This window comes from Mauremys reevesii, linkage group 4 (assembly GCF_016161935.1).
Source record: "Mauremys reevesii isolate NIE-2019 linkage group 4, ASM1616193v1, whole genome shotgun sequence".
NCBI lineage: Eukaryota > Metazoa > Chordata > Testudines > Geoemydidae > Mauremys > Mauremys reevesii.
Genome location: NC_052626.1, coordinates 20,628,011 through 20,648,112, shown reverse-complemented (window position 1 = coordinate 20,648,112; position 20,102 = coordinate 20,628,011). Strand labels below are relative to the sequence as shown.

At 43.2% G+C, this 20,102-nt stretch overlaps 1 protein-coding gene across 1 annotated transcript in view; it reads right to left on the bottom strand.

The window, feature by feature from the left end:
• Positions 1-15,209, bottom strand: part of LOC120403870 (exocyst complex component 3-like protein 2) — a 30,712-nt gene extending 15,503 nt beyond the window's left edge. Inside the window, exons 1-6 of the mRNA XM_039535731.1 lie at positions 15,121-15,209; positions 11,216-11,807; positions 9,222-9,333; positions 8,336-8,410; positions 3,405-3,505; positions 279-371 (exon numbers count right to left, since the gene is read on the bottom strand). Coding sequence (XP_039391665.1) covers positions 279-371; positions 3,405-3,505; positions 8,336-8,410; positions 9,222-9,333; positions 11,216-11,676 — 842 coding nt within the window. The 5' untranslated portion in view covers positions 11,677-11,807; positions 15,121-15,209. The remainder of the gene's footprint in view (positions 1-278; positions 372-3,404; positions 3,506-8,335; positions 8,411-9,221; positions 9,334-11,215; positions 11,808-15,120) is intronic.
• Between the last annotated feature and the right edge of the window lie 4,893 nt (positions 15,210-20,102).

Genomic DNA, 20,102 nt, shown 5'->3' with positions numbered 1-20,102 from the left:
CGGTGAGCCTGTTTTCACCACTGTCACAAGCACTACTGAATTGAGCATGTTGGTGTCTAGAACCTCCTCTCTTCTTTTATGCTTTGTTGCTTCCTGTTCCTTTTAAGAAAAAGAGGTAAGATGTAGGGTTCACATAGGGCTTGATCCAGCAAAGCACTTAAGCTCTTACTTAACTTTAAGCACTCAGGTAGCCTCATTGACTTCAATGGGAGCTAGATGAGACCCATAAAGCAGAAAATCCACTTCACTTCACATGTCAGGCTGGTCTGTTTTCTCACCTGAAAATGCAGCAGGTCTCAAGTATTTGCAAATTGCTGTAGGGCTCAGAAAAGGTGTCAAGTTGGAGAAGGCTTCTTCCTTCATGTTTATAGCTAGGTAAAACAAAGTAACAAAGACATGTTTAAATAGCAAGATCTGCCAACATTACAGAATCGGGTAGCCTGGCAGCAAGCAGACTAAATATTCCATTATTACTTTGATTCTTAGCGTGCACAGTTTTACTCTGATGCTTTCTAGAATAGGAAAAAGATCCTGTCCCTGCCCTCAGTAGCTGGGAGGGATAGGGAAGTGTTAAAGTAATAAGACTGGGAAGTTACTCAGCTTAGGCATGTGTCATTGTAATGGTTCTGTGGGGGTTGTGTGCTAATTTTTTAAAATACTTGCTCCTTGTAAGCAATAAAGCAAAAGGGACTTGCCCGAAACCTGGTGCGCTTCTAGAAGATTCAATGTGCATGAGTAATCAGTGAAATCTGGTCAGAGCTTGAGTCCCTAAAGGCCTCAGATTTATAGCATTGCCGGGAAACTCACTCTTGAACGTAATTCCTTCCCTCTGTTAATTTAAAGGGACAGTGAACTTTAAAAGAAAAAAAAAATCATACTCCTTTCAGAAAATATATTGCCTACAACTAGTAGTACAGGACTCTCTGCTGGATGGGATACAGTGAGAGACCCATACTGGAAAAAGAAGAGAAGGAAGGCACCAGAAAAAATGATAAGTCCCCATCCCTGTTATAGAGAATGGCAGGTGGGAATACAGAGACAGAGCACTCATCCTCCTCCAAGAAACAAGAGGAGGGACCAGAGCTCTGTCCTCTCAGCAGCTAGAAATGAAAAGAGAAATATGGGAGATTGTTGTTATGGAAAAATTAACCCACCAACTACATACCCAGCAAAATAGACATAGGACAATAAATACTTAGATATTTGGTTATCATTTATTCAGTATTCAGACAAAGCACTTTAGCCAGCAAAAGAAAGAGAAAACAAAAGCACACCTAAGACATAAAAACGGCCATACTGGATCAGATGAAAGGTCCATCTAGCCCAGTATCTTGTATTCCAACAGTGGCCTATGCCAGGTACTTCAGAGGGAATGAACAGAACAGGTAATCATCAAGTGATCCATCCCCTGTCATCCATTCCCAGCTTCTGGCAAAGAGAAACTACAGACCCCTGTCCAATTTTTTGAAATATTAACATTTGTTATAAATGTCTTGTTTGATAAACGTGTAATCAGAAGTGTCACTCAGTTTAATAAAACCACCAGAAACAACACACCCTGGCTAGTGTAAAGAGGGTCACTGTGCAGTGTGGTAAAAGCCTGTTAAATAGAGAGACCTGGTTATTATATTAATGTAGAATGTTTCTCTAAACAAAATCTCACGGTTGTACTGATTATTGTGTTGTCTCTGATACTTACATGGTAAGGATTTGTAGACCAAAAGAAAGAAAGAAAGAAAGAAAGAAAGAAAGAAAAATATACATACATACATACATACCTACTACCTACATGAGGGTGCAGTGCTTTATTCAAGTGGGTAAGGGTTAGGAGGAGGTAGTGTCCTCTGCTTTTAGTAACTAAGAGTGGGAAAAGAGTTTTCTCTCTGAACAGTTAGGAAAGAGAGTTAAAAAAAAAACCTTACTGGTAATTTAGTGAGAGCCTTATTCTGGGCCTGATCCCAAACCCATTAAAATCAATGAGAGTCTTTCCATTGACTTCAGCGGTCACCGGATGAGGCCCTCACACCCCAGAATGTGCATGGCACTGGTACATTACTGTTACACACACAGCACACCTGACCTGGTACAGTAACTCCTCACTTAAAGTCGTCCTGGTTAACGTTGTTTCGTTGCTACGTTGCTGATCAATTAGGGAACATGCTCGTTTAAAGTTGTGCAATGCTCCCTTCTAACGTCGTTTGGCAGCCCCCTGCTTTGTCCACTGCTTGCAGGAAGAGCAGCCCGTTGCAGCTAGCTGGTCAGGGCTTGTAACCAGGGTGGACTGGCAGCCCCCCTATCAGCTCCCCCTATCAGCTCCCCTAAGTTCCCTGTGCTGCAGCACCCCAGCAGGCTAGCAATTGCAGGCTATCAATCGGCAGTTCAGCTGTTGCGCTCCCCACTGCCATGTGCTGCTCCTGTCCTCTGCCTTGGAGCTGCTCCCAGAGACTTCTGCTTGCTGTGCAGGAGGGGAAGGGGGGGGGCTAATGTCAGGGTGTCCCCTTTCCCCCTGCTCCTGCACCCCGCTTACCCCTTCTCCATATAGAGCAGAGAGGGGACACAGATGGAGAGAGACAGAGAGAGCTTGGGGCAGCAGTTGCTGTCTCAACTTCCTGATCCACTTAAAAAGACAATGCATTTAAGAGTGGGTCAACTTACTTAAAGGGGCAGTGTGCCTCTCTCTCTCTCTCTCCCACACACAAGGTGTGTGTCTCTGTCTGCTATGCTGTCTCCCCTTCCTCATGTTCATGCTGCCTTGCGTGAGAGGCTATATTAACAACAATGTGTTAACCCTTGAGGGCTCAGCTCAGTGCTAGTTCATCATTTAGCAGTAAGGCATTCCCTGGGAAATATCCCACCCTCTTCCATCCTCTAACTTCACCACCTCAACCAAGCTCCACAATCAGCATAGCTGTGAACAGTATGAAACTGTTTGTTTAAAATGTATATTGTGTGTATATCTATATAATATATAGTTTTTTGTCTGGTGAAAAAAATTTCCCTGGAACCTAACTCCTCCTATTTACATTAATTCTTATGGGGAAATTGGATTCACTTAACATCGTTTCACTTAAAGTCGCATTTTTCAGGAACATAACTACAACATTAAGAGAGGGAGTTACTGTACTAACAGGGTGTGAAATGTCCTTTTCTATTGTTTCCCCGAATAAATGTTGACTCAAGTACTTAAGAAAACCAAATAAGTCCAGAGGAATAAAATCTCCAAGAAAGGTGATGAAACTTGAGTCCGGCAGCTTGATGAGAACTTGCTGTAAAATGGGAAAATAAATGGGGAATTGGGAAATAAAAATAGGTTCAGACAAACAAAAAGTCACCAATAAATCTGCTACCATTTCTTCTTTCTTTTACTGACGATAGGTCAATGCAGAAAAAGATGGGCTTCTTACCTATGCAGAAAATGCAGAAGTTCTTCCAAACATACAGCTTCCACCTTGTCTTTTATGGTATCACTGATATGCTGGACTGCCTGTGCCCTCCCTGTTAATACCTGTCGATTTAAGTAATGATAGAACATTCTGAAATTATTCAAATGCCATTAGGTGCACATGATTTCTGACTCCTCCTTCACCTTTGAAAGTCCCTCCATCTTCTTAGGGAATGATTTAGTTCCTCGTTTTAAAAATCCTCATGTGAATAAAAATATTCCCTAGGGTCTAGATTTGGATACCCAGACTCACAGTGAATAGTATCTTACTCCACAAATGCTTCTGCTGAAGTCGGTAGGACTTCCTGTGCAGTAAAGTGCCACTCAGTGTGAATAAGAGTGGAATAATCTGGCCTCACGTTTGGGCATTACTAGTAATACTCAGCTGCAGGGCCCAATTCATACAATATTTGCCATCTTCATTTCTGAGGGGTTTGCCAACAACTTTAGCAGGACTTTGTATTTGAATAGATATGACTATATAGAGAAATGCCATCTTTTACCATAAAAAGATGCCTATATAAAAACATACACAGACAGTATTCCTGGGGTGAGATGCTTATTCTACCAGATGGCAGCAAGGAATAGGAGGGCTCCGTTTCATGGCATAAGATAATAAATAGGGTCCTGGCAATTTGCTCATGCTAATTCCCCCTGACGCCACCTTACACTTTCAAATGGTAAGCCAAGCGGAGCACTTAGTTTCTTCCTGCCAGAAGGATGAAAATCAGTCTCTGTTTAGATTGACTTGAACAGGTGTTAACTTAACACTACTAGCTACTCTCTTGAAATGGAGCCTTGCGGTAGGAAAAGACCAGATGGAAAAAGGAGACAGACAGAATAATATATTCGTTATTAAGGCCATGATCTGCATAGTGTCAGAGAGATAAATGGTGACACAGAGAGAGAATGGGATTTTCCATGCACTAGCCACAATAAATGTATCAGTTCAGCAAAAAAGGAGGAAGAAAACACACTCCCCTAATCTGAGCACGAGACATGTATTGTGAAAATATTGATGATAGGTTTCATCTTTAGGCATAAAGAAAACAAAATTGCAGAAGTACTATTTTCATGATCTTACACAATATGTAATATTACCTAGTAATATTATGCATCATCATCCTATCTATATACCTAAGTGCCCCAGTGAAGGATCAGGTCCCTGTTGTGCTAGGCACTGTGCAAAACACAGAACAAAAAGAAAGTAAATAATATTTTCAGGATCTTACATTCATACAGCACTTTGCATTACAAAAAAACATCCCAAAGTCCTCTCCAAACAGCACCAACTACATACACCACTGAAATGCAGCCAGATCTAGTGGTTGTTAATCAGGGTACAGCAATCCTATGCATCAGTTTAAGACAGAGAGTGAAGAATGCTGTATTGAGTTGACATGTACAGAATGGTAGCTGGGTAATCACATTCCACCTGAGTCAGGAACTTGACTGGGACATCAAGTCGAACAACAGTGTCTCTTGGGGAAAGTGGTACACAGCATTCAAAAGGCAGCCTTAGGCCTGCTCTACAGTTAAATTTTGCTGGCATTGTTACTTCAGTTAGGAGTATGGGAAAAAAAAATCACACTTGTAGCTGACAGAGCTATGCTGGCAAAAGCCTTAGTGCAGATGCAGTCATACTGGCAAAAAAAAAAGTGCTTTTGCCAGTATGGCTTATTTCATTTGGGGAACTGGTATAAAATATACTAGCAAAATAACTCTTTGGCCAGTATAAGCTGTGTCTCCATTAGGAGGCTTTGCCAGTATAGATATTATAGATCAGGGGTCGGCAACCTTTCAGCAGTGCTGTGCTGAGTCTTCATTTATTCACTCTAATTTAAGGTTTCATTTTAATGTTTTTAGAAGGTCTCTTTCTATAAGTCTATAATATATAACTAAACTATTGTTGTCTGTAAAGTGCAAGGGTTTTAAATGTTTAAGAAACTTCACTTAAAATTCAATTAAAATGCAGAGCCCCCCGGACCAGTGGCCAGGACCTGAGCAGTGTGAGTGCCGTTGAAAATCAGCTCGCGAGCCGAAGGTTGCCTACTCCTGTTATAGACAGTATAGATAGATATAGATAGCTAATCTAATATGCCCGTGTGCCAGGTTAAAGACAACATTTTCCGCCTTGCCTTAACCAGGCCTGTGCAGTCATTTCTGGCCACACTGGTTTGGACGGCTAAATACCTGATGGAGCCACAAAGCAGGTACTTAAAGATCTGATCAAATTTCAGACATAATTTGTGCCTGAAGAGAAACTGAGGCCACCAGCTGAAGATTTGTGCCTAAATATTTATTTCATGTAGAGATGGGCCTGAATTGGAACCTCCAGTCTGAATCCACAATCAAATTTGGGAGACAAGGTTGATTTGAATAATTGGGTTTGAACCTTCCTATAAGCAGGTGGCTTTCTTACTGGCCCAGGGAAGAACCAGGATTATGCCATGCCTAGGGGCCTTGGCCAATCTGGGGGGGCCCAGAAAAATCTGCCCCCACCAGGGCCCCAGAGGGTCTCTCTCCCAGCTGCAGAGCTTTTCCGATCTCAGGGCCCCAGCGGGGTGTGTGTGAAAGGAGCAAGCAAGCAGAGGGCAGGGCCTCAGGGAAAGAGGCCGAGTGGGGAAGGAACATGGGCAGGGCTGCGGGGGAAGGGGCAGAATGGGGTGGGGCCATGGATGGGGCTGCGGGCGAAAAGGGTGGAACAGGGGACGGGCTCCTGGCTCGGAGCTCCAGCAAGGGCCAAGAGCTCTGCCATGGTCCCAGCTGGGGTTGAGAGCTCGACTCCAGCCAGGGCTGAGCTCTAAGCCGACCCCACCTCCCCATGACCCGACCAAGCTCTCAGGTGCCCCCCCACCCGGGGCCATAGGGGGGCTGAGAGCAGCGAGCAGGGGATGGCCCCACCCAGCCTTGGCCAGAAGAGGCAGAGCAGAGGGCTAGCCTCCCCGAGGGGAAGTTTCACCCGCCGCCCGTGATCACGGCACACTTTCACAGACACAAACTCAGGAAGTTAACAAAACAAAGTGATTTCCCTGACCAAAGCAGACTGCAATCCCCAGAGGTTTTTCCCCTGCCTCTCCTTAAATCCCCTGCACAGTCATGCGACAGGCAGGCAGCTCTTAATCCTTTCTTGGATGTTTCACCCTGTCTCACTGCCCCTCTGGGACTGGTTCTGGATGCAGCCCCTGCTGGTGGAACTCTCATGAGAACACCTTGAGAGATTTCATAGATTCATAGAGTTTAAGGCCAGAAGGGACCATTAGCTCATCTAATCTGACTGTCTGTAGATCCCAGGCCAGTACATTTCACCCAGTTACCCCCCTGTACTGAGCCCAATAACTTGTCATTTCAGTCCCATCAAATCCAAACTCCAATGCTGTTATACTCAGTTAGATCTGCCTGCAGGACAATTTGAGTATTTTATGACAAGAGGCAGGCCATTTGTGCAGAAGACTGACAAAATAAAAGAAAAAAAACTTCAGCTCCCAATAAATAAAGACCTTGATTGGAACATAAGTGTTAGTGTTTCTATCTTTTAACGAAGTTTATAAATCAACATTATTACCTGCAGTGCTTAATTTGTAATGAAAGAGATGCCGGAGCTCAGCCCATCTCAAATTAAGCACTGGCTGGGAAGCCAAATAGCGGCAGCTGCTGGACGGGCAGCCAGCTCTGAAGGCAGAGCAGCAGCAGTGGAGAAGTAAGGGTGATATGGTATGGTGTATATTGCCACCCTTACTTCTGCGCTGCTGCTGATGGCAGTGCTGCCTTTAGAGCTGGGCACCCGGCCAGCAGTCACTCTTCTCCAGCTGCTCAGACAGAGCTTAATTGGCAGGCCACACAGGAAACCTTGGCGGGCCAAATTTCAAAGGATCCTCAACTTGGCCTCTGTATGTGTCCATACAAATTTCCTTTATTAGCTATTTTTGCAAACTATCACTTGCACATTCCTAGGTCGGTTTGACATGATTTTTTTCTTGACAAATCCATGTGGACTATTACTTAGCAACTTATTGTCTTCTGGGTGTTTGCAAATTGATTGCTTGATTATTTGCTCCAGTATCTTTCCAGGTACTGAAGTTAAGATGACTGGACTGTAATTCTCCAGGTTTTCCTAATTTCCCTTTTTTATAGATTGGCACTGCCTTTGCTCTTTTCCAGTCCTCTGGAATCTCTCCCATCTTTCATGAGTTTTCAAAGATAATCACTAATGGCTCCGTATCTCCTCAGTCAGCTCCTTGAATATTCTAGGATGCATTTCATCAGGCCCTGCCGACTTGAAGACATCTAACTTGTCTAAGTAATTTTGAACTTGTTCTTTCCCTGTTTTAGCCTCAGATCCTACCTCATTTTCACTGGCATTCACTACGGTAGATATCTAATCACTACTAACCTTTTTGGTGAAAACGGAAATAAAAAAGGCAGTTAGCACTTCGGACATTTCCATGTTTTCTGTTATTATCTCTCCCCCTCCGCCCTGCATTGAGTAATGGGCCTATCCTGTCCTTGGTCATGTTAGGAAAATCTGGACCAATGCCTCTACACCGCCACTGTCGACATATTAAAGTTTCATAAGAACATGCATGCAGCACTTCAAGCATGAGCCTGCCCACAATGAAGTTAATGGCAAAACTCCCACCGACTTCAGTGGGAGCAGGAGCAGGCTATTGCTGAGGATATAGAGAAACATGGGAAAGTTCATTATTTTTCTTTTATACAAAAGAGGAAAACCTCTGCTCTCAGTGACACAGCTATAGCTGAAGTCCATAGGATTGCAGGTGTGCAACACAAAAGACTTGAGCCTAGATCTGTAAAATTAGAGCATATTAGCAAATGCTGAGGATCTTGCGTGTAATGACTTGCATGCTACAAAGAACATCAGCTGTGGTTTACCTGAATGATTGTAGTGTCTGTATAGGGTTTTTCCCCCGCAGTAACTGCTTGTCTGAGCACTTCTCTCACTTCCTTCTGAATATAACAAAGTTAAAATACAAACATTTACAATACGATCCAATTTGTAATCTGTTAGGCTTCCCTATCTCACCCCGCACCTGTGCATTTGAAGATCTTCTACCTTTGTGTTATGTTCATAGTCCAGTCCTGTTTAACCCAAGCAGACATCATGCAGCTGCCCTATGGGAAGCTGGCCAAGGACTTTTGGATACACCATAAACACAAAAACTGAAAACAAACCTGACACTGTAGAGAAAAATTTCATTGCTTAAATGTGAACAGCAAAGGACGTTTTTTATATAAATTGGGCTTGTGCCTTTTTTTGCTTCTTTTGATGAACAGAGAAGACCTAACATTGTTTAGCATTTTTTATGTTTTTAGATTGTGGGCAGTTTTTTTGTTTGTTTGTTTGTTTGTTTGTTTTGCTTAGAAATATCAAGAATGCAATATCTGGCCATCCCTGGTTTTTGTGGGCAGACCTGGGCCCTTAACTTGATTGAAAGGATGAGAGTGCTGAATCTTTAACAAAGTATTAATTCATTATTACACAGTCGTTCAAACATTTTAACCAAAACCAAATAAACAGTCTGATGAAAAATCCTTCTCTCTCTTAGTAGCTAAACTTTCATGTTTAGCTATTCTGATGTTGCTAGTTCTCCAGTCACCATAGAGTCTTCCAGTCTAGAGAGTCGGGGGGGGGGGGTAGCCAGTTGGGCAGGAATATTTGACCTTTTCTGTGCATGAGCCAAAATAACAAGGAAATGTACTGTTAAAAAGAGAATAATTTGGGGCGACAACCAGGTTTACTAAAACTCCATGTTCTTACCTGGGTGACTGTGAGCAGCTTTTCCTCCACATTTGAAAAAATCCACTTGAGAACATATGCATCAGCTAAGAGCCTCTGCTGTGGAGTCCAGTGGGGCATCAGCAGCTTCTCACTGTCATTGCACACAGAAAACAAAATCGCAGTAAGAGCGGCAGCTTTCCAGTAGTTTTGTGGCTCTTCCAATCCCAGTACTGAGAGTCTGTGCTTGGCTATGGCCATATTTGTGACGTGTAGCTCACCTGGCTAATTGCATGCATAAAGCAGCATTCAGCTCTCATCTAAGGAACAACTGCGACTAGGTAAAATATTTTCTCGATCCTCCCCAGCCCCATCCTTTTTTGATTCTTCTCTTTTTGGCCCATTTTGTGGCCCCATTCTCCAATTACATCATCCCCTTTCTGATTCCCTCTCTTCTGTCCCGCTGCCGGAGGGCTGGTTACAGCACCCCAATTCTTTGTTCCGCTCTTCCCTAACATGGTTAAAGTACCATCTGCCGGTTAAAGACAGATGGAGCACCATACAATCCAGCCACACCTCTTCCCTGTGCTCTGAGCCAGGGCTGCCGCAGGGCTAATGCAGGAGTCAACTGTGCTATCCCTAACACCACTGGGAACTCCCCAACACCAGGGGAATTCCTAGGTGAGATGCAGGCGATTTCCAATCTATGTAGCACAAAGTGAGCAGAACAGGGAAGTCAATCTGCCCCATAATGCCTATTCTTTAGACTGTCTCTCTCGTCAGTTCTGGGTGAAGTTCGACAGAGCCCTAGATGGTCAGAGATTCAGCTGTCACGATACCACTTATAAATTGGTAGGTATCTAGGGGCTTGTCTTCATGTACAGCTGTCTTCATGTACAGTTGCGCTGCTGTAGCGCTTTAGTGAAGATGCTCCTATGCCGACATAGCACTGTCTACACGGGGGGTTAGGTCGGTATAACTACGTTCCTCAGGGATGTGGATTTTTTCACACCCTTGAGCGACGTAGTTATTCTGATATAGGTCTCTAGTGTAGACATGGCCTAGGTCTGGAAAGGAAATCCATTCACTAAGAACAAGCAAAATCAAACTCATAGAAAAGACATTGTTATGCAGGAAGCTGGGTGGCTCCCATGAAGTGTGTCTTTGGCCTATGGGCAGTGCTGGTAGGCTTGATAGCTGCCTTCCATTAGATTAAGCTAAATGAGGGAGCAGTTAAATGCCCCTTTCATGAGTAGAAGCCACCACCCAAAATAACAGACCAGCATGGCAAGGCTGGAGTAGGAGTTGAGCCATGTGGTCTAAGGAATTTTTCCTGGGGCCTGAATACACTTGGCGGCGGGGGGCGATGTAAGATACGCAACTTCAGCTATGGGAATAGCGTAGCTGAAGTCGACGTATCTTATTTTGATTACCTCCCGTCCTCACGGCATGGGATGGACAGCCGCAGCTCCCCCGTCGACTCCGCTACCACCGCTCGCCCTGGTGGAGTTCGGGAGTCAACGGGAGCATGTTCGGAGATTGATATATCACATCTAGATGAGATGCGATATATTGATACCCAATAAATCGATCGCTACCCACCGATCCGGCGGATAGTGTAGACATACCCTGTGAGCCAGAAGAAGTCAGAAGCAGATGGAAAGCAGCAAGAAATCCAAGGAGACAGTAAGAGAAGTGCTGGTAGTGAGACCATGAGCGAAAGCCAGAAGAGAGAGCTTTTGGGGCAGTGTGCTGACTGGAAAAGAGCTTGGAACTGTGAGCAAAGAAAATGCCTCCTGTTGTTTGGTTCCTACTGCGCTTATGGAAACAGGACTTTGTGTCCATTCTTTGTAAATAAACAGGATTGCACCAAAGAAATACCTATAATCAATTTCTCCTCCTAACCCACAAGGGCCTGAATATTGGCTAACCTTTCCCTTTATGTTCCTTCAGCATCACTGCCTTGAAGCTCAGGAAGGACTGTGCTCAGGGAAACTGAAAGGTATAAAGAAAAAGAGGAAATAGGCGGAACATACCTTCTGTACATATTAAAGCCCCATTCATAAATGAGAAGACATTTGCTGAAGCTCATATCACCGTCTATAAGTGTGGAAAGGTGAGAAGACAAACAGGCATTACAACATTTTGTATAGGTAGTGAGCAATCCTGCTTCTTTGAAGACATCTCTTTTACATCTCAGGTTGGGAAAAATTGTGGTTTCCAACTGACTCAGATGATCTTTTAATGCAGACTCGTCTGTGTTGCTAGCAGACACAAAGGAGGGAATCTGTGTTGCCATGCACTCCATTAGCAGTTTCTCCAGATCTTTATTCCAGTATTTTGGGCTCCAGGTTGAAACAGATTCCATGTCTTTGACACTGTCAAACCATTCTTTTTCTTTCTCTTTCTCCCACTTCAGTGATGCACCTACTGATTTCAGTGGCTCCAGTAACATACTATCACCTCCACTGATTTCTTCTTGCACAACTAACCACATTCTTTCTGCTACTTTTTTGTAAAGTGAGTCAATATTTATTTCACTCTTATGCTCAGATTGTTCCAGATCATAAATGTGATTACAAGCTTCAAGAAATTTTGCTTGTTCTATCAATTCACAAATGGCTTTATCTGAAACAGTAAAAACATAACCAGAAGTTTATTGACTTATCTATAGACTTTTCAATGGCAATCATCATAGTAATTACTGAGCAACTCACAGATAATAAGAATGTTTTCTCATAACAGCCTTGTGAGGTAGGGTATCATTCCCATTTTACAGGTGGGTAGACTGAGGCCAGGTGCGGTTAAGTGAGTTTCCCACAGTCATCTATAGTTAGGCTTGGCAGAATTATATCTTTATATATATAAGTTTGACAAATAGTATTGATGGGTTTTTTTCAACACTTTTCAACACTGTTATCCATTTACATTTTCACAGTTGCACAAAATTATGGGGTTTAATCTTTTTAAAATTTTTTTATTGATTTAAACTTTCTCAGTTCTGGGAAATGGAATGAGTCAGACAATAATTATTTAAGGCAGTAGAGGCTGCAATTCAAAAAGTTAAAGCTTTATAACCCTTAAAACACAATTGTCAACATCACAAGTCAAAATATACAAAGTGAATAGCCTTAAATCAAACTCTAATAAGTTCTCAAGCAGCAGTTTTCTTATTCTGCCTATCTGTAAATTTTTATTATTAGTGATGGAAATATTTTTTGTCAGTTACTGTGCACACAGGGAAAACAACGTTTGCTGACATTTACCAATAAAAATCTAATCTTCAAAACCTAGCTACAGCAGAGCCAGGAAGGGAACCTGGCTCTCATGGGCGCCAGTGTTGAACAGGCTAGTGTGATTGGTGATTGAGTCACACCCTGGAAACAAATTTCAAATACATCTGTGAAGAATGAGGGAGCTGTGTATTATTTCTATACATATCATGTGCACCTCAGTATACTTGTGCAGGGCTGGCTTTAGGCCAATTCAACCAATTCCCCTGAATCGGGCCCTGCACCTAAGAGGGCCCCACGCCCAAGCCCTGGTACAGCGTACCGGCAAGAGCCGGTGCGCTGTACCGGGGTGGCCTGGCTTCCCCAGGGGGCAATTTAAAGGGCCTGGGGCTCCCAGAAGGGGCTGGAGCCCCAGGCCCTTTAAATTGCCACCAGAGCCCCACTGCTGGAGCCCTGGGGGTAGGGCTGCAGGTCTCTGGGGGCTATTTAAAAAGTCCGGGGCTCCCTGCCTCTACCACCCTGGCCCTTTAAATAGCCACTGGAGCCCAGCCGCTTTGCCAGGGCTCCTGCGGCTATTTAAAGGGCCGGGACGGTAGAAGCAGGGGGGGCAGGGAGCAGCTGGGACCCACACATGTGCACACCACTAGGGTGACCAGACAACAAGTGTGAAAAATCGGGACGGGAGTGGGAGGTAATAGGACCCTATATAAGAAAAAGACCCCAAAATTGGGACTGTCCCTATAAAATCGGGACATCTGGTCACCCTAGCACACCCCCAGGGAGTGGTGGGGACCCACACATGTGAAATGGAGCTCATTAATAATCGATCAACAGCATATATGATGCAATGTACATGATATATAATGTTATTGTTTATATAGTTATGGAAAGTAAATAATACATGGAAGAAATGAAGGGCTTTTTTTTACATTTTTTTTTTTTGTTAGTCATCCCTTCTGGGGCCCCGCCAAAAATGTTTGAACTGGGCCCTGCTTGTGCCTGATTACATAGAGTGAAGGCGGAATCCAACAGGAAATGAAACAATGGCAAAGATAAGGTACATTCCATAGAATACAAAGCGTCTCTAAGGAGACAAACAAGGAGCCATTGATTGGGGAACACTCAATGCCTGGATCCAGCTACTATGGCAAGGTGCACTCTTCCCAGACCTAAACCGGGATCAAAGGGGATGCTAAAACCTTAAAGATGTTGGCCTAGGAAAGAAGGGAGTTGAGTGGGTTGTCATGATGGGGACAGACACACACATTGGGAGAGGGAGTCACAGAGCATGCTGCAGAATGCAGTGTCACTCTTCTGACCAGAGATGGGATTAACTGTGTTGAGTGGAGTTTATCAAAGCTTGCAAGGAAAGATTAAGGTGTAGGCTAGGGGGAATATGCACACAGGCATTTTTGCTGGGTACCTTTGCTCTGCATGCTTTGTACCTTTGGGTGAATAACCAATGCTTTGTTTTGAAGAAGCTGTTTCTGTGTCTCTGCAAATCCATTTTGTCACAGGGTCCCAGAGGAAAAGGACCTACAGGTGCCAAACCCAGTTGGGTCTGTCAGGTTAGCCAGAGGGCTGCATCCTAAGATTTAGTGTAAGGGTGGTACAGCCACCTGGTTCCAACCTTGGAAGTGGTTTAGGCAGCCAGGTCTGTCACCTGAGGGGTGCACTCGAGATGGATTAAGGTTGTGTCTACACTGCACACTAAGCCCGGGCACTGACTCAGGTTTGAGCCCAAGACCCCCTTCCATCCAAACACAAATCAGTCTGACTCAGGTCAGCAATCACTTAGGACCAGAATCCTAGGACCTTGCTTGGGGGTGGGTCAGAGCCTGAGACCCGCTGTGACTCAGGTCCAAGCCCTGTCATTTTGCAGCATGGACGCAGGTAAAGCTGCAGACCTGTGACAAAAGGTCTGCATAGTGCAGTATGGACGTGTTAGCAAGGCTGTGAAACCCAGGTTTACAATGCAGTTTGTGGACGTGCAAGCATGGGTTTGGAAACACCGAGTCTCCAAGCACAGGTCCCACAAACCTGAGCTTGAGGGCATTGTCGACACACCTTAGAAGGGGTCTAAAGCCCAGCTTGTCCTGTAACTGTGTCTATGACTTTACTGTTTGTCATTAGAGTCAGGATCTAGGAGGGCATTGCAGGAGGGGATTCACATAGGAAAATATTTCCCAGAATCCAGCTTCCTAGTTAAAAAGTGTGCTTTTAACTCTCTGATTCTTGCAACAATCACTAAATATCAATTGCCTGTGGCAACAGATTTCTTTGCTATCGACATTTAAGGACCCAGCACCTGCCAATAGATGTAGTGTGGAGAGGGAGCTATGTTGGCATAGGTTACCTATGCAAGCTCCCCTGCACATTACTGGAAGACTAGACCACCATATGAACACTCTTACAACCAAACTCTGCTTTGTATCACATATTTCTTACAAACTAACCCAAGGCGCTTTGCAGGGATGGATAATACAGTTGCAAAGTGAAATACAAATGAGCAACAGAAAGGGGAGTAAAATCAAAAAACATAGGCAAGGAGAAATATACATTTCAGAAAGGATTTGAAATGAGAGGTGAATCCAGGAGGAGGAGAGAGATAGGAAGCCTATTCCAAATGGCAGGAGCTGATGAAAACAGTCTCCATGGTGAGAAGAAACAGAGGAGGCGGATGGGGAGGACAGAGTAGCAGAAAGTACCTGAGAGATACTGCCTCCCACCAGAATCTTTGTCCACAGGCTTCTCTTCAGCTTCCTCCTTCACAGAGGACAAATTCTTCAACAATTTGCCTGCCATATGTTTCACTCTCTCTGTCTTCTTTGATTTCTGTTCACCTTTCTCCTTTTGAGCCTCTTTGGGAAGCATTGATGTATTTTCACCAGAAGATGCTCTCTGCAGCTTGTTCCTTCGAAAGAATTGGCAGCAGGCACGCTTCATTTTCCTCATACTCCCAGCAAAAGCCAAGTGTTTGCTATCAGGTTGGGAGGGCTAACTGGAAAATGTTGGCACCACGGTAACTCAATGTGATTTTACAGTCTCAGCCTTAAGAATTCCTTTCTGTGAGACGACGTCTGTCCCCGGATTCAGTATCAGTGCTACTTCCTGCTTTAACTGACTTCCAGACCACTCAACCAATTTCATATCACAGGTTAGTCCAGTAGTTTTTATAAGCTATCAGCTCTGTTATGTAAATAATCCCCTGTAGCATTACAGCAGCAAACCTACATACATAACCTAACCACAAGTGCTGGAGGAAAGCCAATGGAATTTTCAGCAGTTTCTAAATGACTAAAATTCCCCTGGATGCTGCCAACTTATTTAGATTCAGAGTCCTCTCAGTCCAAGAGATTTTGTTGTTGGTAGTGTCCATGAATACACACAGCAGCTCTATACTGATGCACATGCCTTTCTACTGACTCTGTGTTATTTCTCAGCACCGAGATCATCCCTTATTTTACACCCAAATTTCCCTCCATCTTCAAGAAAATCAAATATTCTGCCCTTGAGTGTGCACACCCTCAAAGGACTGGCATTGGTTTTCATCATTCATTCATATGAGGTTCTTATGTGATGAGAGTGACCTGAACTCCGGGGGTACCCAACGGCTGCCTGGGCCTGCCCTCCAGCAGTTATACACAACCCAGCATTTTTAAATTAAGAAAATGAAAATTTTAAAGTTATGGGGGCAACTATCCCCTTGCTTATCTACCAACAAGAGAACCAGCCCACCTCTCTCATCCCTGTCTGTGTACGGTATCCTACATAATTAGGGCCTTTCTTTTCATATACGCAAGTACAGTAACTCCTATTGTTATTCCTGGGGATGGCTGTAAGTGTGGAAAGAGGAACAGACACATGAACATGTATTTTTAAATGTATCTATTGTATTACTAAAAGTCTATTGATCTATTGATATTTTACACCAGTTGAGGACCCAGTCCTGAATATTTAAAGGGCAAGGCAACTTGTGCCCCTATAAATGCTGATAATCCCTAACTTTCTTCCACTGCTATTATGACCCACTAGAGCAGAGCAAAGAATCTGGAATGAATAATTTTTTCAATTCATCAAATTTTGTCGTGTGTGTGTGTGTGTGTGTGTGTGTGTGTGTGTGTGTGTGTGTGTGTGTGAAATGTACATAAACAGACTGTGATTTTCTTGTCATTCAAGTGAATTCACTAATTGCATTTCTGCTAATAACTCTTGGGTTGCAGATAATTCACACATCATGAATGTTAGCAATTTGTGCTATATTGCTGGCTTCCAGAAATCACACAGTATTGCTTTTCTCTCCCAACTGGCAGTAGGTAACCACAGAGTGTGAATTACAAAGCTGAGAATTCTATAACCAAATATGCAATTTGAAATTTGCTTTTGGCAAACACTAGAGAATCCAAGCTGAGATTTTGATTCCCTCCAGCAGTTCATGCAAGGTAAGGTCAAGAACTCAAATGTTTGCAGCAAACGAAATCCTGCTTTCACCTCACCTCCATGATACTACAGGAGTAAAATGGTCAGGACTTGAATGGACCCACTTATATGCTGAGAAAAACATGCTTGACCTCATCATAAAGAGGAAAATGTTTTCCCTCCCTCTCAAACAGAACAGAAACAGTGAAGTTCTAATGCACTGTGGGTGGTGGTAAAATTCATGAAGCCCAGAAAAGGGTCCTCAATATGGTGAGCTACAGGGCTGTTCTTCATGACATGTCCTTTACCCCAGCTAACAAAAGATCCAGTGGGAGGCTAACGTAGGTATAATGAGGAGCAGAATCCGATGCGTACGCAACTATGTATATCTGCTAGTCAAACTCCACACTGGGGGCAGAGGAAACTTCTGCCCCCTCAACACCTACAGACATTTTCTTGGGCCCAGATCTAGGAAGAGGTTCTGTGCCATGTTTACCAGACTGAATTCATACACAGTAAATCTCATTTAATGCATCAAATTTCAAAAAAGTATATTCATGTTTTAAAAGTCTCTCTATAAACTAATAAAAGAAAGACAATTGAGGCGTTAAAGGAGCACTCAAGGAAGATAAGGCCATTGCGGAGAAGCTAAATGAATTCTTTGCATCAGTCTTCACTGCAGAGAATATGAAGAAGGTTTCCACACCTGAGCCATTCTTTTTAGGTGAAATTCTGAGGAACTGGCCCTAACTGAGGTGTCAATAGAGGAAGTTTGGGAACAAATTGACAAATTAAACAGTAATAAGTCCCCAGGACCAGATGGTATTCACCCAAGAGCTCTGAAGGAACTCAAATATGAAATTGCAGAACTACTAACTGTGGTATGTAACCTATTGCTTAAATCAGCCTCTGTGCCAAATGACTTACTCCTGGGGGAATTCTGTGTCACTGTGCATGCACAGAATTCATGTCCCCCACAGATTTCTTTGCTTCCCCGCAGAAAAATGACTTCTGACAGAGAAGCAAAGGGAAGCCTTAAGACTGGTCACATGCCCCTCCCCAGCAGCTCAGGCAGGTCAGTTTGGGTGCCTGGAGCAGCCAGTAAAGATGTAAATCACCACCGGGGGGGAGGTAGGGTGCTGGGCAATCATGCATCTGAGAGAGAAAGACATTCTGTCCCTCTCGCATGCTATTGTGACATGCTTGGCATGGAGAGGCAGAGCTTCGGGGGGTTTCTGAGCAGGTAGGCGTGGGGAAGGCTCTGTCCCCTCAGACAGCAGAATGTAGCAGCCTGCCTGCTTAGTGAATTGTTCTTAGTGAATTGTTCCCATTCTCTTTGTGAATTACCCAGGAATATAAAACAGGTGTAAAAATGTTAAGGCTCTTTTACATTGTCAGAGTAGTGTAAAGGAGTCTTATTGTAAGGACAGTATGGCTTATGGTACTTTAGTGATTAGAACTGGTCTAAATGTTTGGACTGAAAACATTTCCTATGAAAATATGCTCCATGAACTGTTTGCTACTGAGCTTTCTGGAGACGGTAAGTAGCCAATATAAATTGTGAGTTTGATTCATCAGCCCTCACTTGCTCTTCAGGTGCCTATGATGTAACACTGAGTATATGGCTGCATATATTTGTTGATTAATAACTTGAAATAAAGGGTCAAACTTACCTACATTACTATTTGACAAATGAGGTTTGGGGATTTCCTCTAATGATGCCCACTCCCATTCTCCATCCATTGTATTGTAGTTTAAATAAATTACCAAAATAATTGAAACCAGGATGATTGTATTGTGTTAGTTTGACAAATAAAATAGGCAGAATTTTAAAATATTGTGTGCAGAATTTTTAAATTTTTGGCATAGAATTCCCCAGGAGTAATGACTGGAGGATAGTTAATGTAATGCTTATTTTCAAAGAGGCAATGCTGGCAATGAAAGGTCAGTAAGCCTAATTTCAGTACCAGACAAAATGGTGGAAACTATAGTAAAAAACAGAATTATCAGACACATAGATTAACTTGATTTGCTGGGGAAGAGTCAACACAGCATTTGTAAAGGAAATCATGCCTTCCCAATCTATTAGAATTCTTTGAGGAGGGTCAACAAATATGTGGACAGGGTGATCCAGTGCATATAGTTTACTTGGACTTTCAGAAAGCCTTTGCAAAGGTCCCTCACCAAAGGCTCTCAAGAAACGTAGGCAGTTTTGGTTAAGAGGGAAGGACCTCTCATTGATCAGTAATGCGTTGTAAAATAGGAAACAAAAGGTAGGAATAAATGGTCAGTTTTCAGAATGGAGAGCAATAAATAGTGGTGTCCTCCAGGAATCTGTACTGGGTTCAGTGCTGTTTGACACATTCATAAATGATCTCTAAAAAAGGGTAAACAGTGAGGTGGCAAACTTTGCAAATGACACAAAATTACTCAGGATAGCTACATCCAAAGCAGACTGTGAAGAGTTACAAAGGGATCTCACAAAACTGGGTGACTGGGCAACAAAATGGCAGATGAAATTCAATATTGATAAATGCAAAGTAATGCACACTGGAAAACATAATCCCAACTGTACATACAAAATGGTGGGATTTAAGTTAGCTGTTAACCAAGATCTCAAGAAAGAGATCTTGAAGTAATCATGGATAGTTCTCTGGAAACATCTGCTCAGTGTGCAGTGGCAGTCAAAAAAGCCAACAGAATGTTAGGAACCATTAGGAAAGGGATAGATAATAATACAGAAAATATCATAATGCCATTATATAAATCCACGGTATGCCCACACCTTGAATACTGCATGTATTTCTGGTCACCCCATCTCAAAAAAATATATTAGAATTGGAAAAGATACAGAGAAGGGAAATAAAAATGATTCTGTATGAGGAAAGATTAAAAAGACTGACACTTTTCAGCTTGGAAAAAAGACAACTGGGGGGATATGATAGAGGTCTATAAAATCATGATTGTGTGGGGACAGTGAACAAGGAAGTGTTATTTACTCCTTCACATAATGTAAGAACCAGGGGTCACCCAAAGATATAAATAGGCAGCAGGTTTAAAACAAATTAAAGGAAGTACTGTACTTCTTCATACAAAACACAACCAACCTGTGCAACTTGTTGTCAACGGATGTTGTGAAGGCTGAAAGTATAACTGGCTTCAAAAATGAGTTAGATAAGTTCATGGAGGATAGGTCCATCAATGGCTATTAACCAACATGGTCAGGGATGCAACCCCATGCTCTGGGTGTCCCTAGCCTCTGACTCCCAGA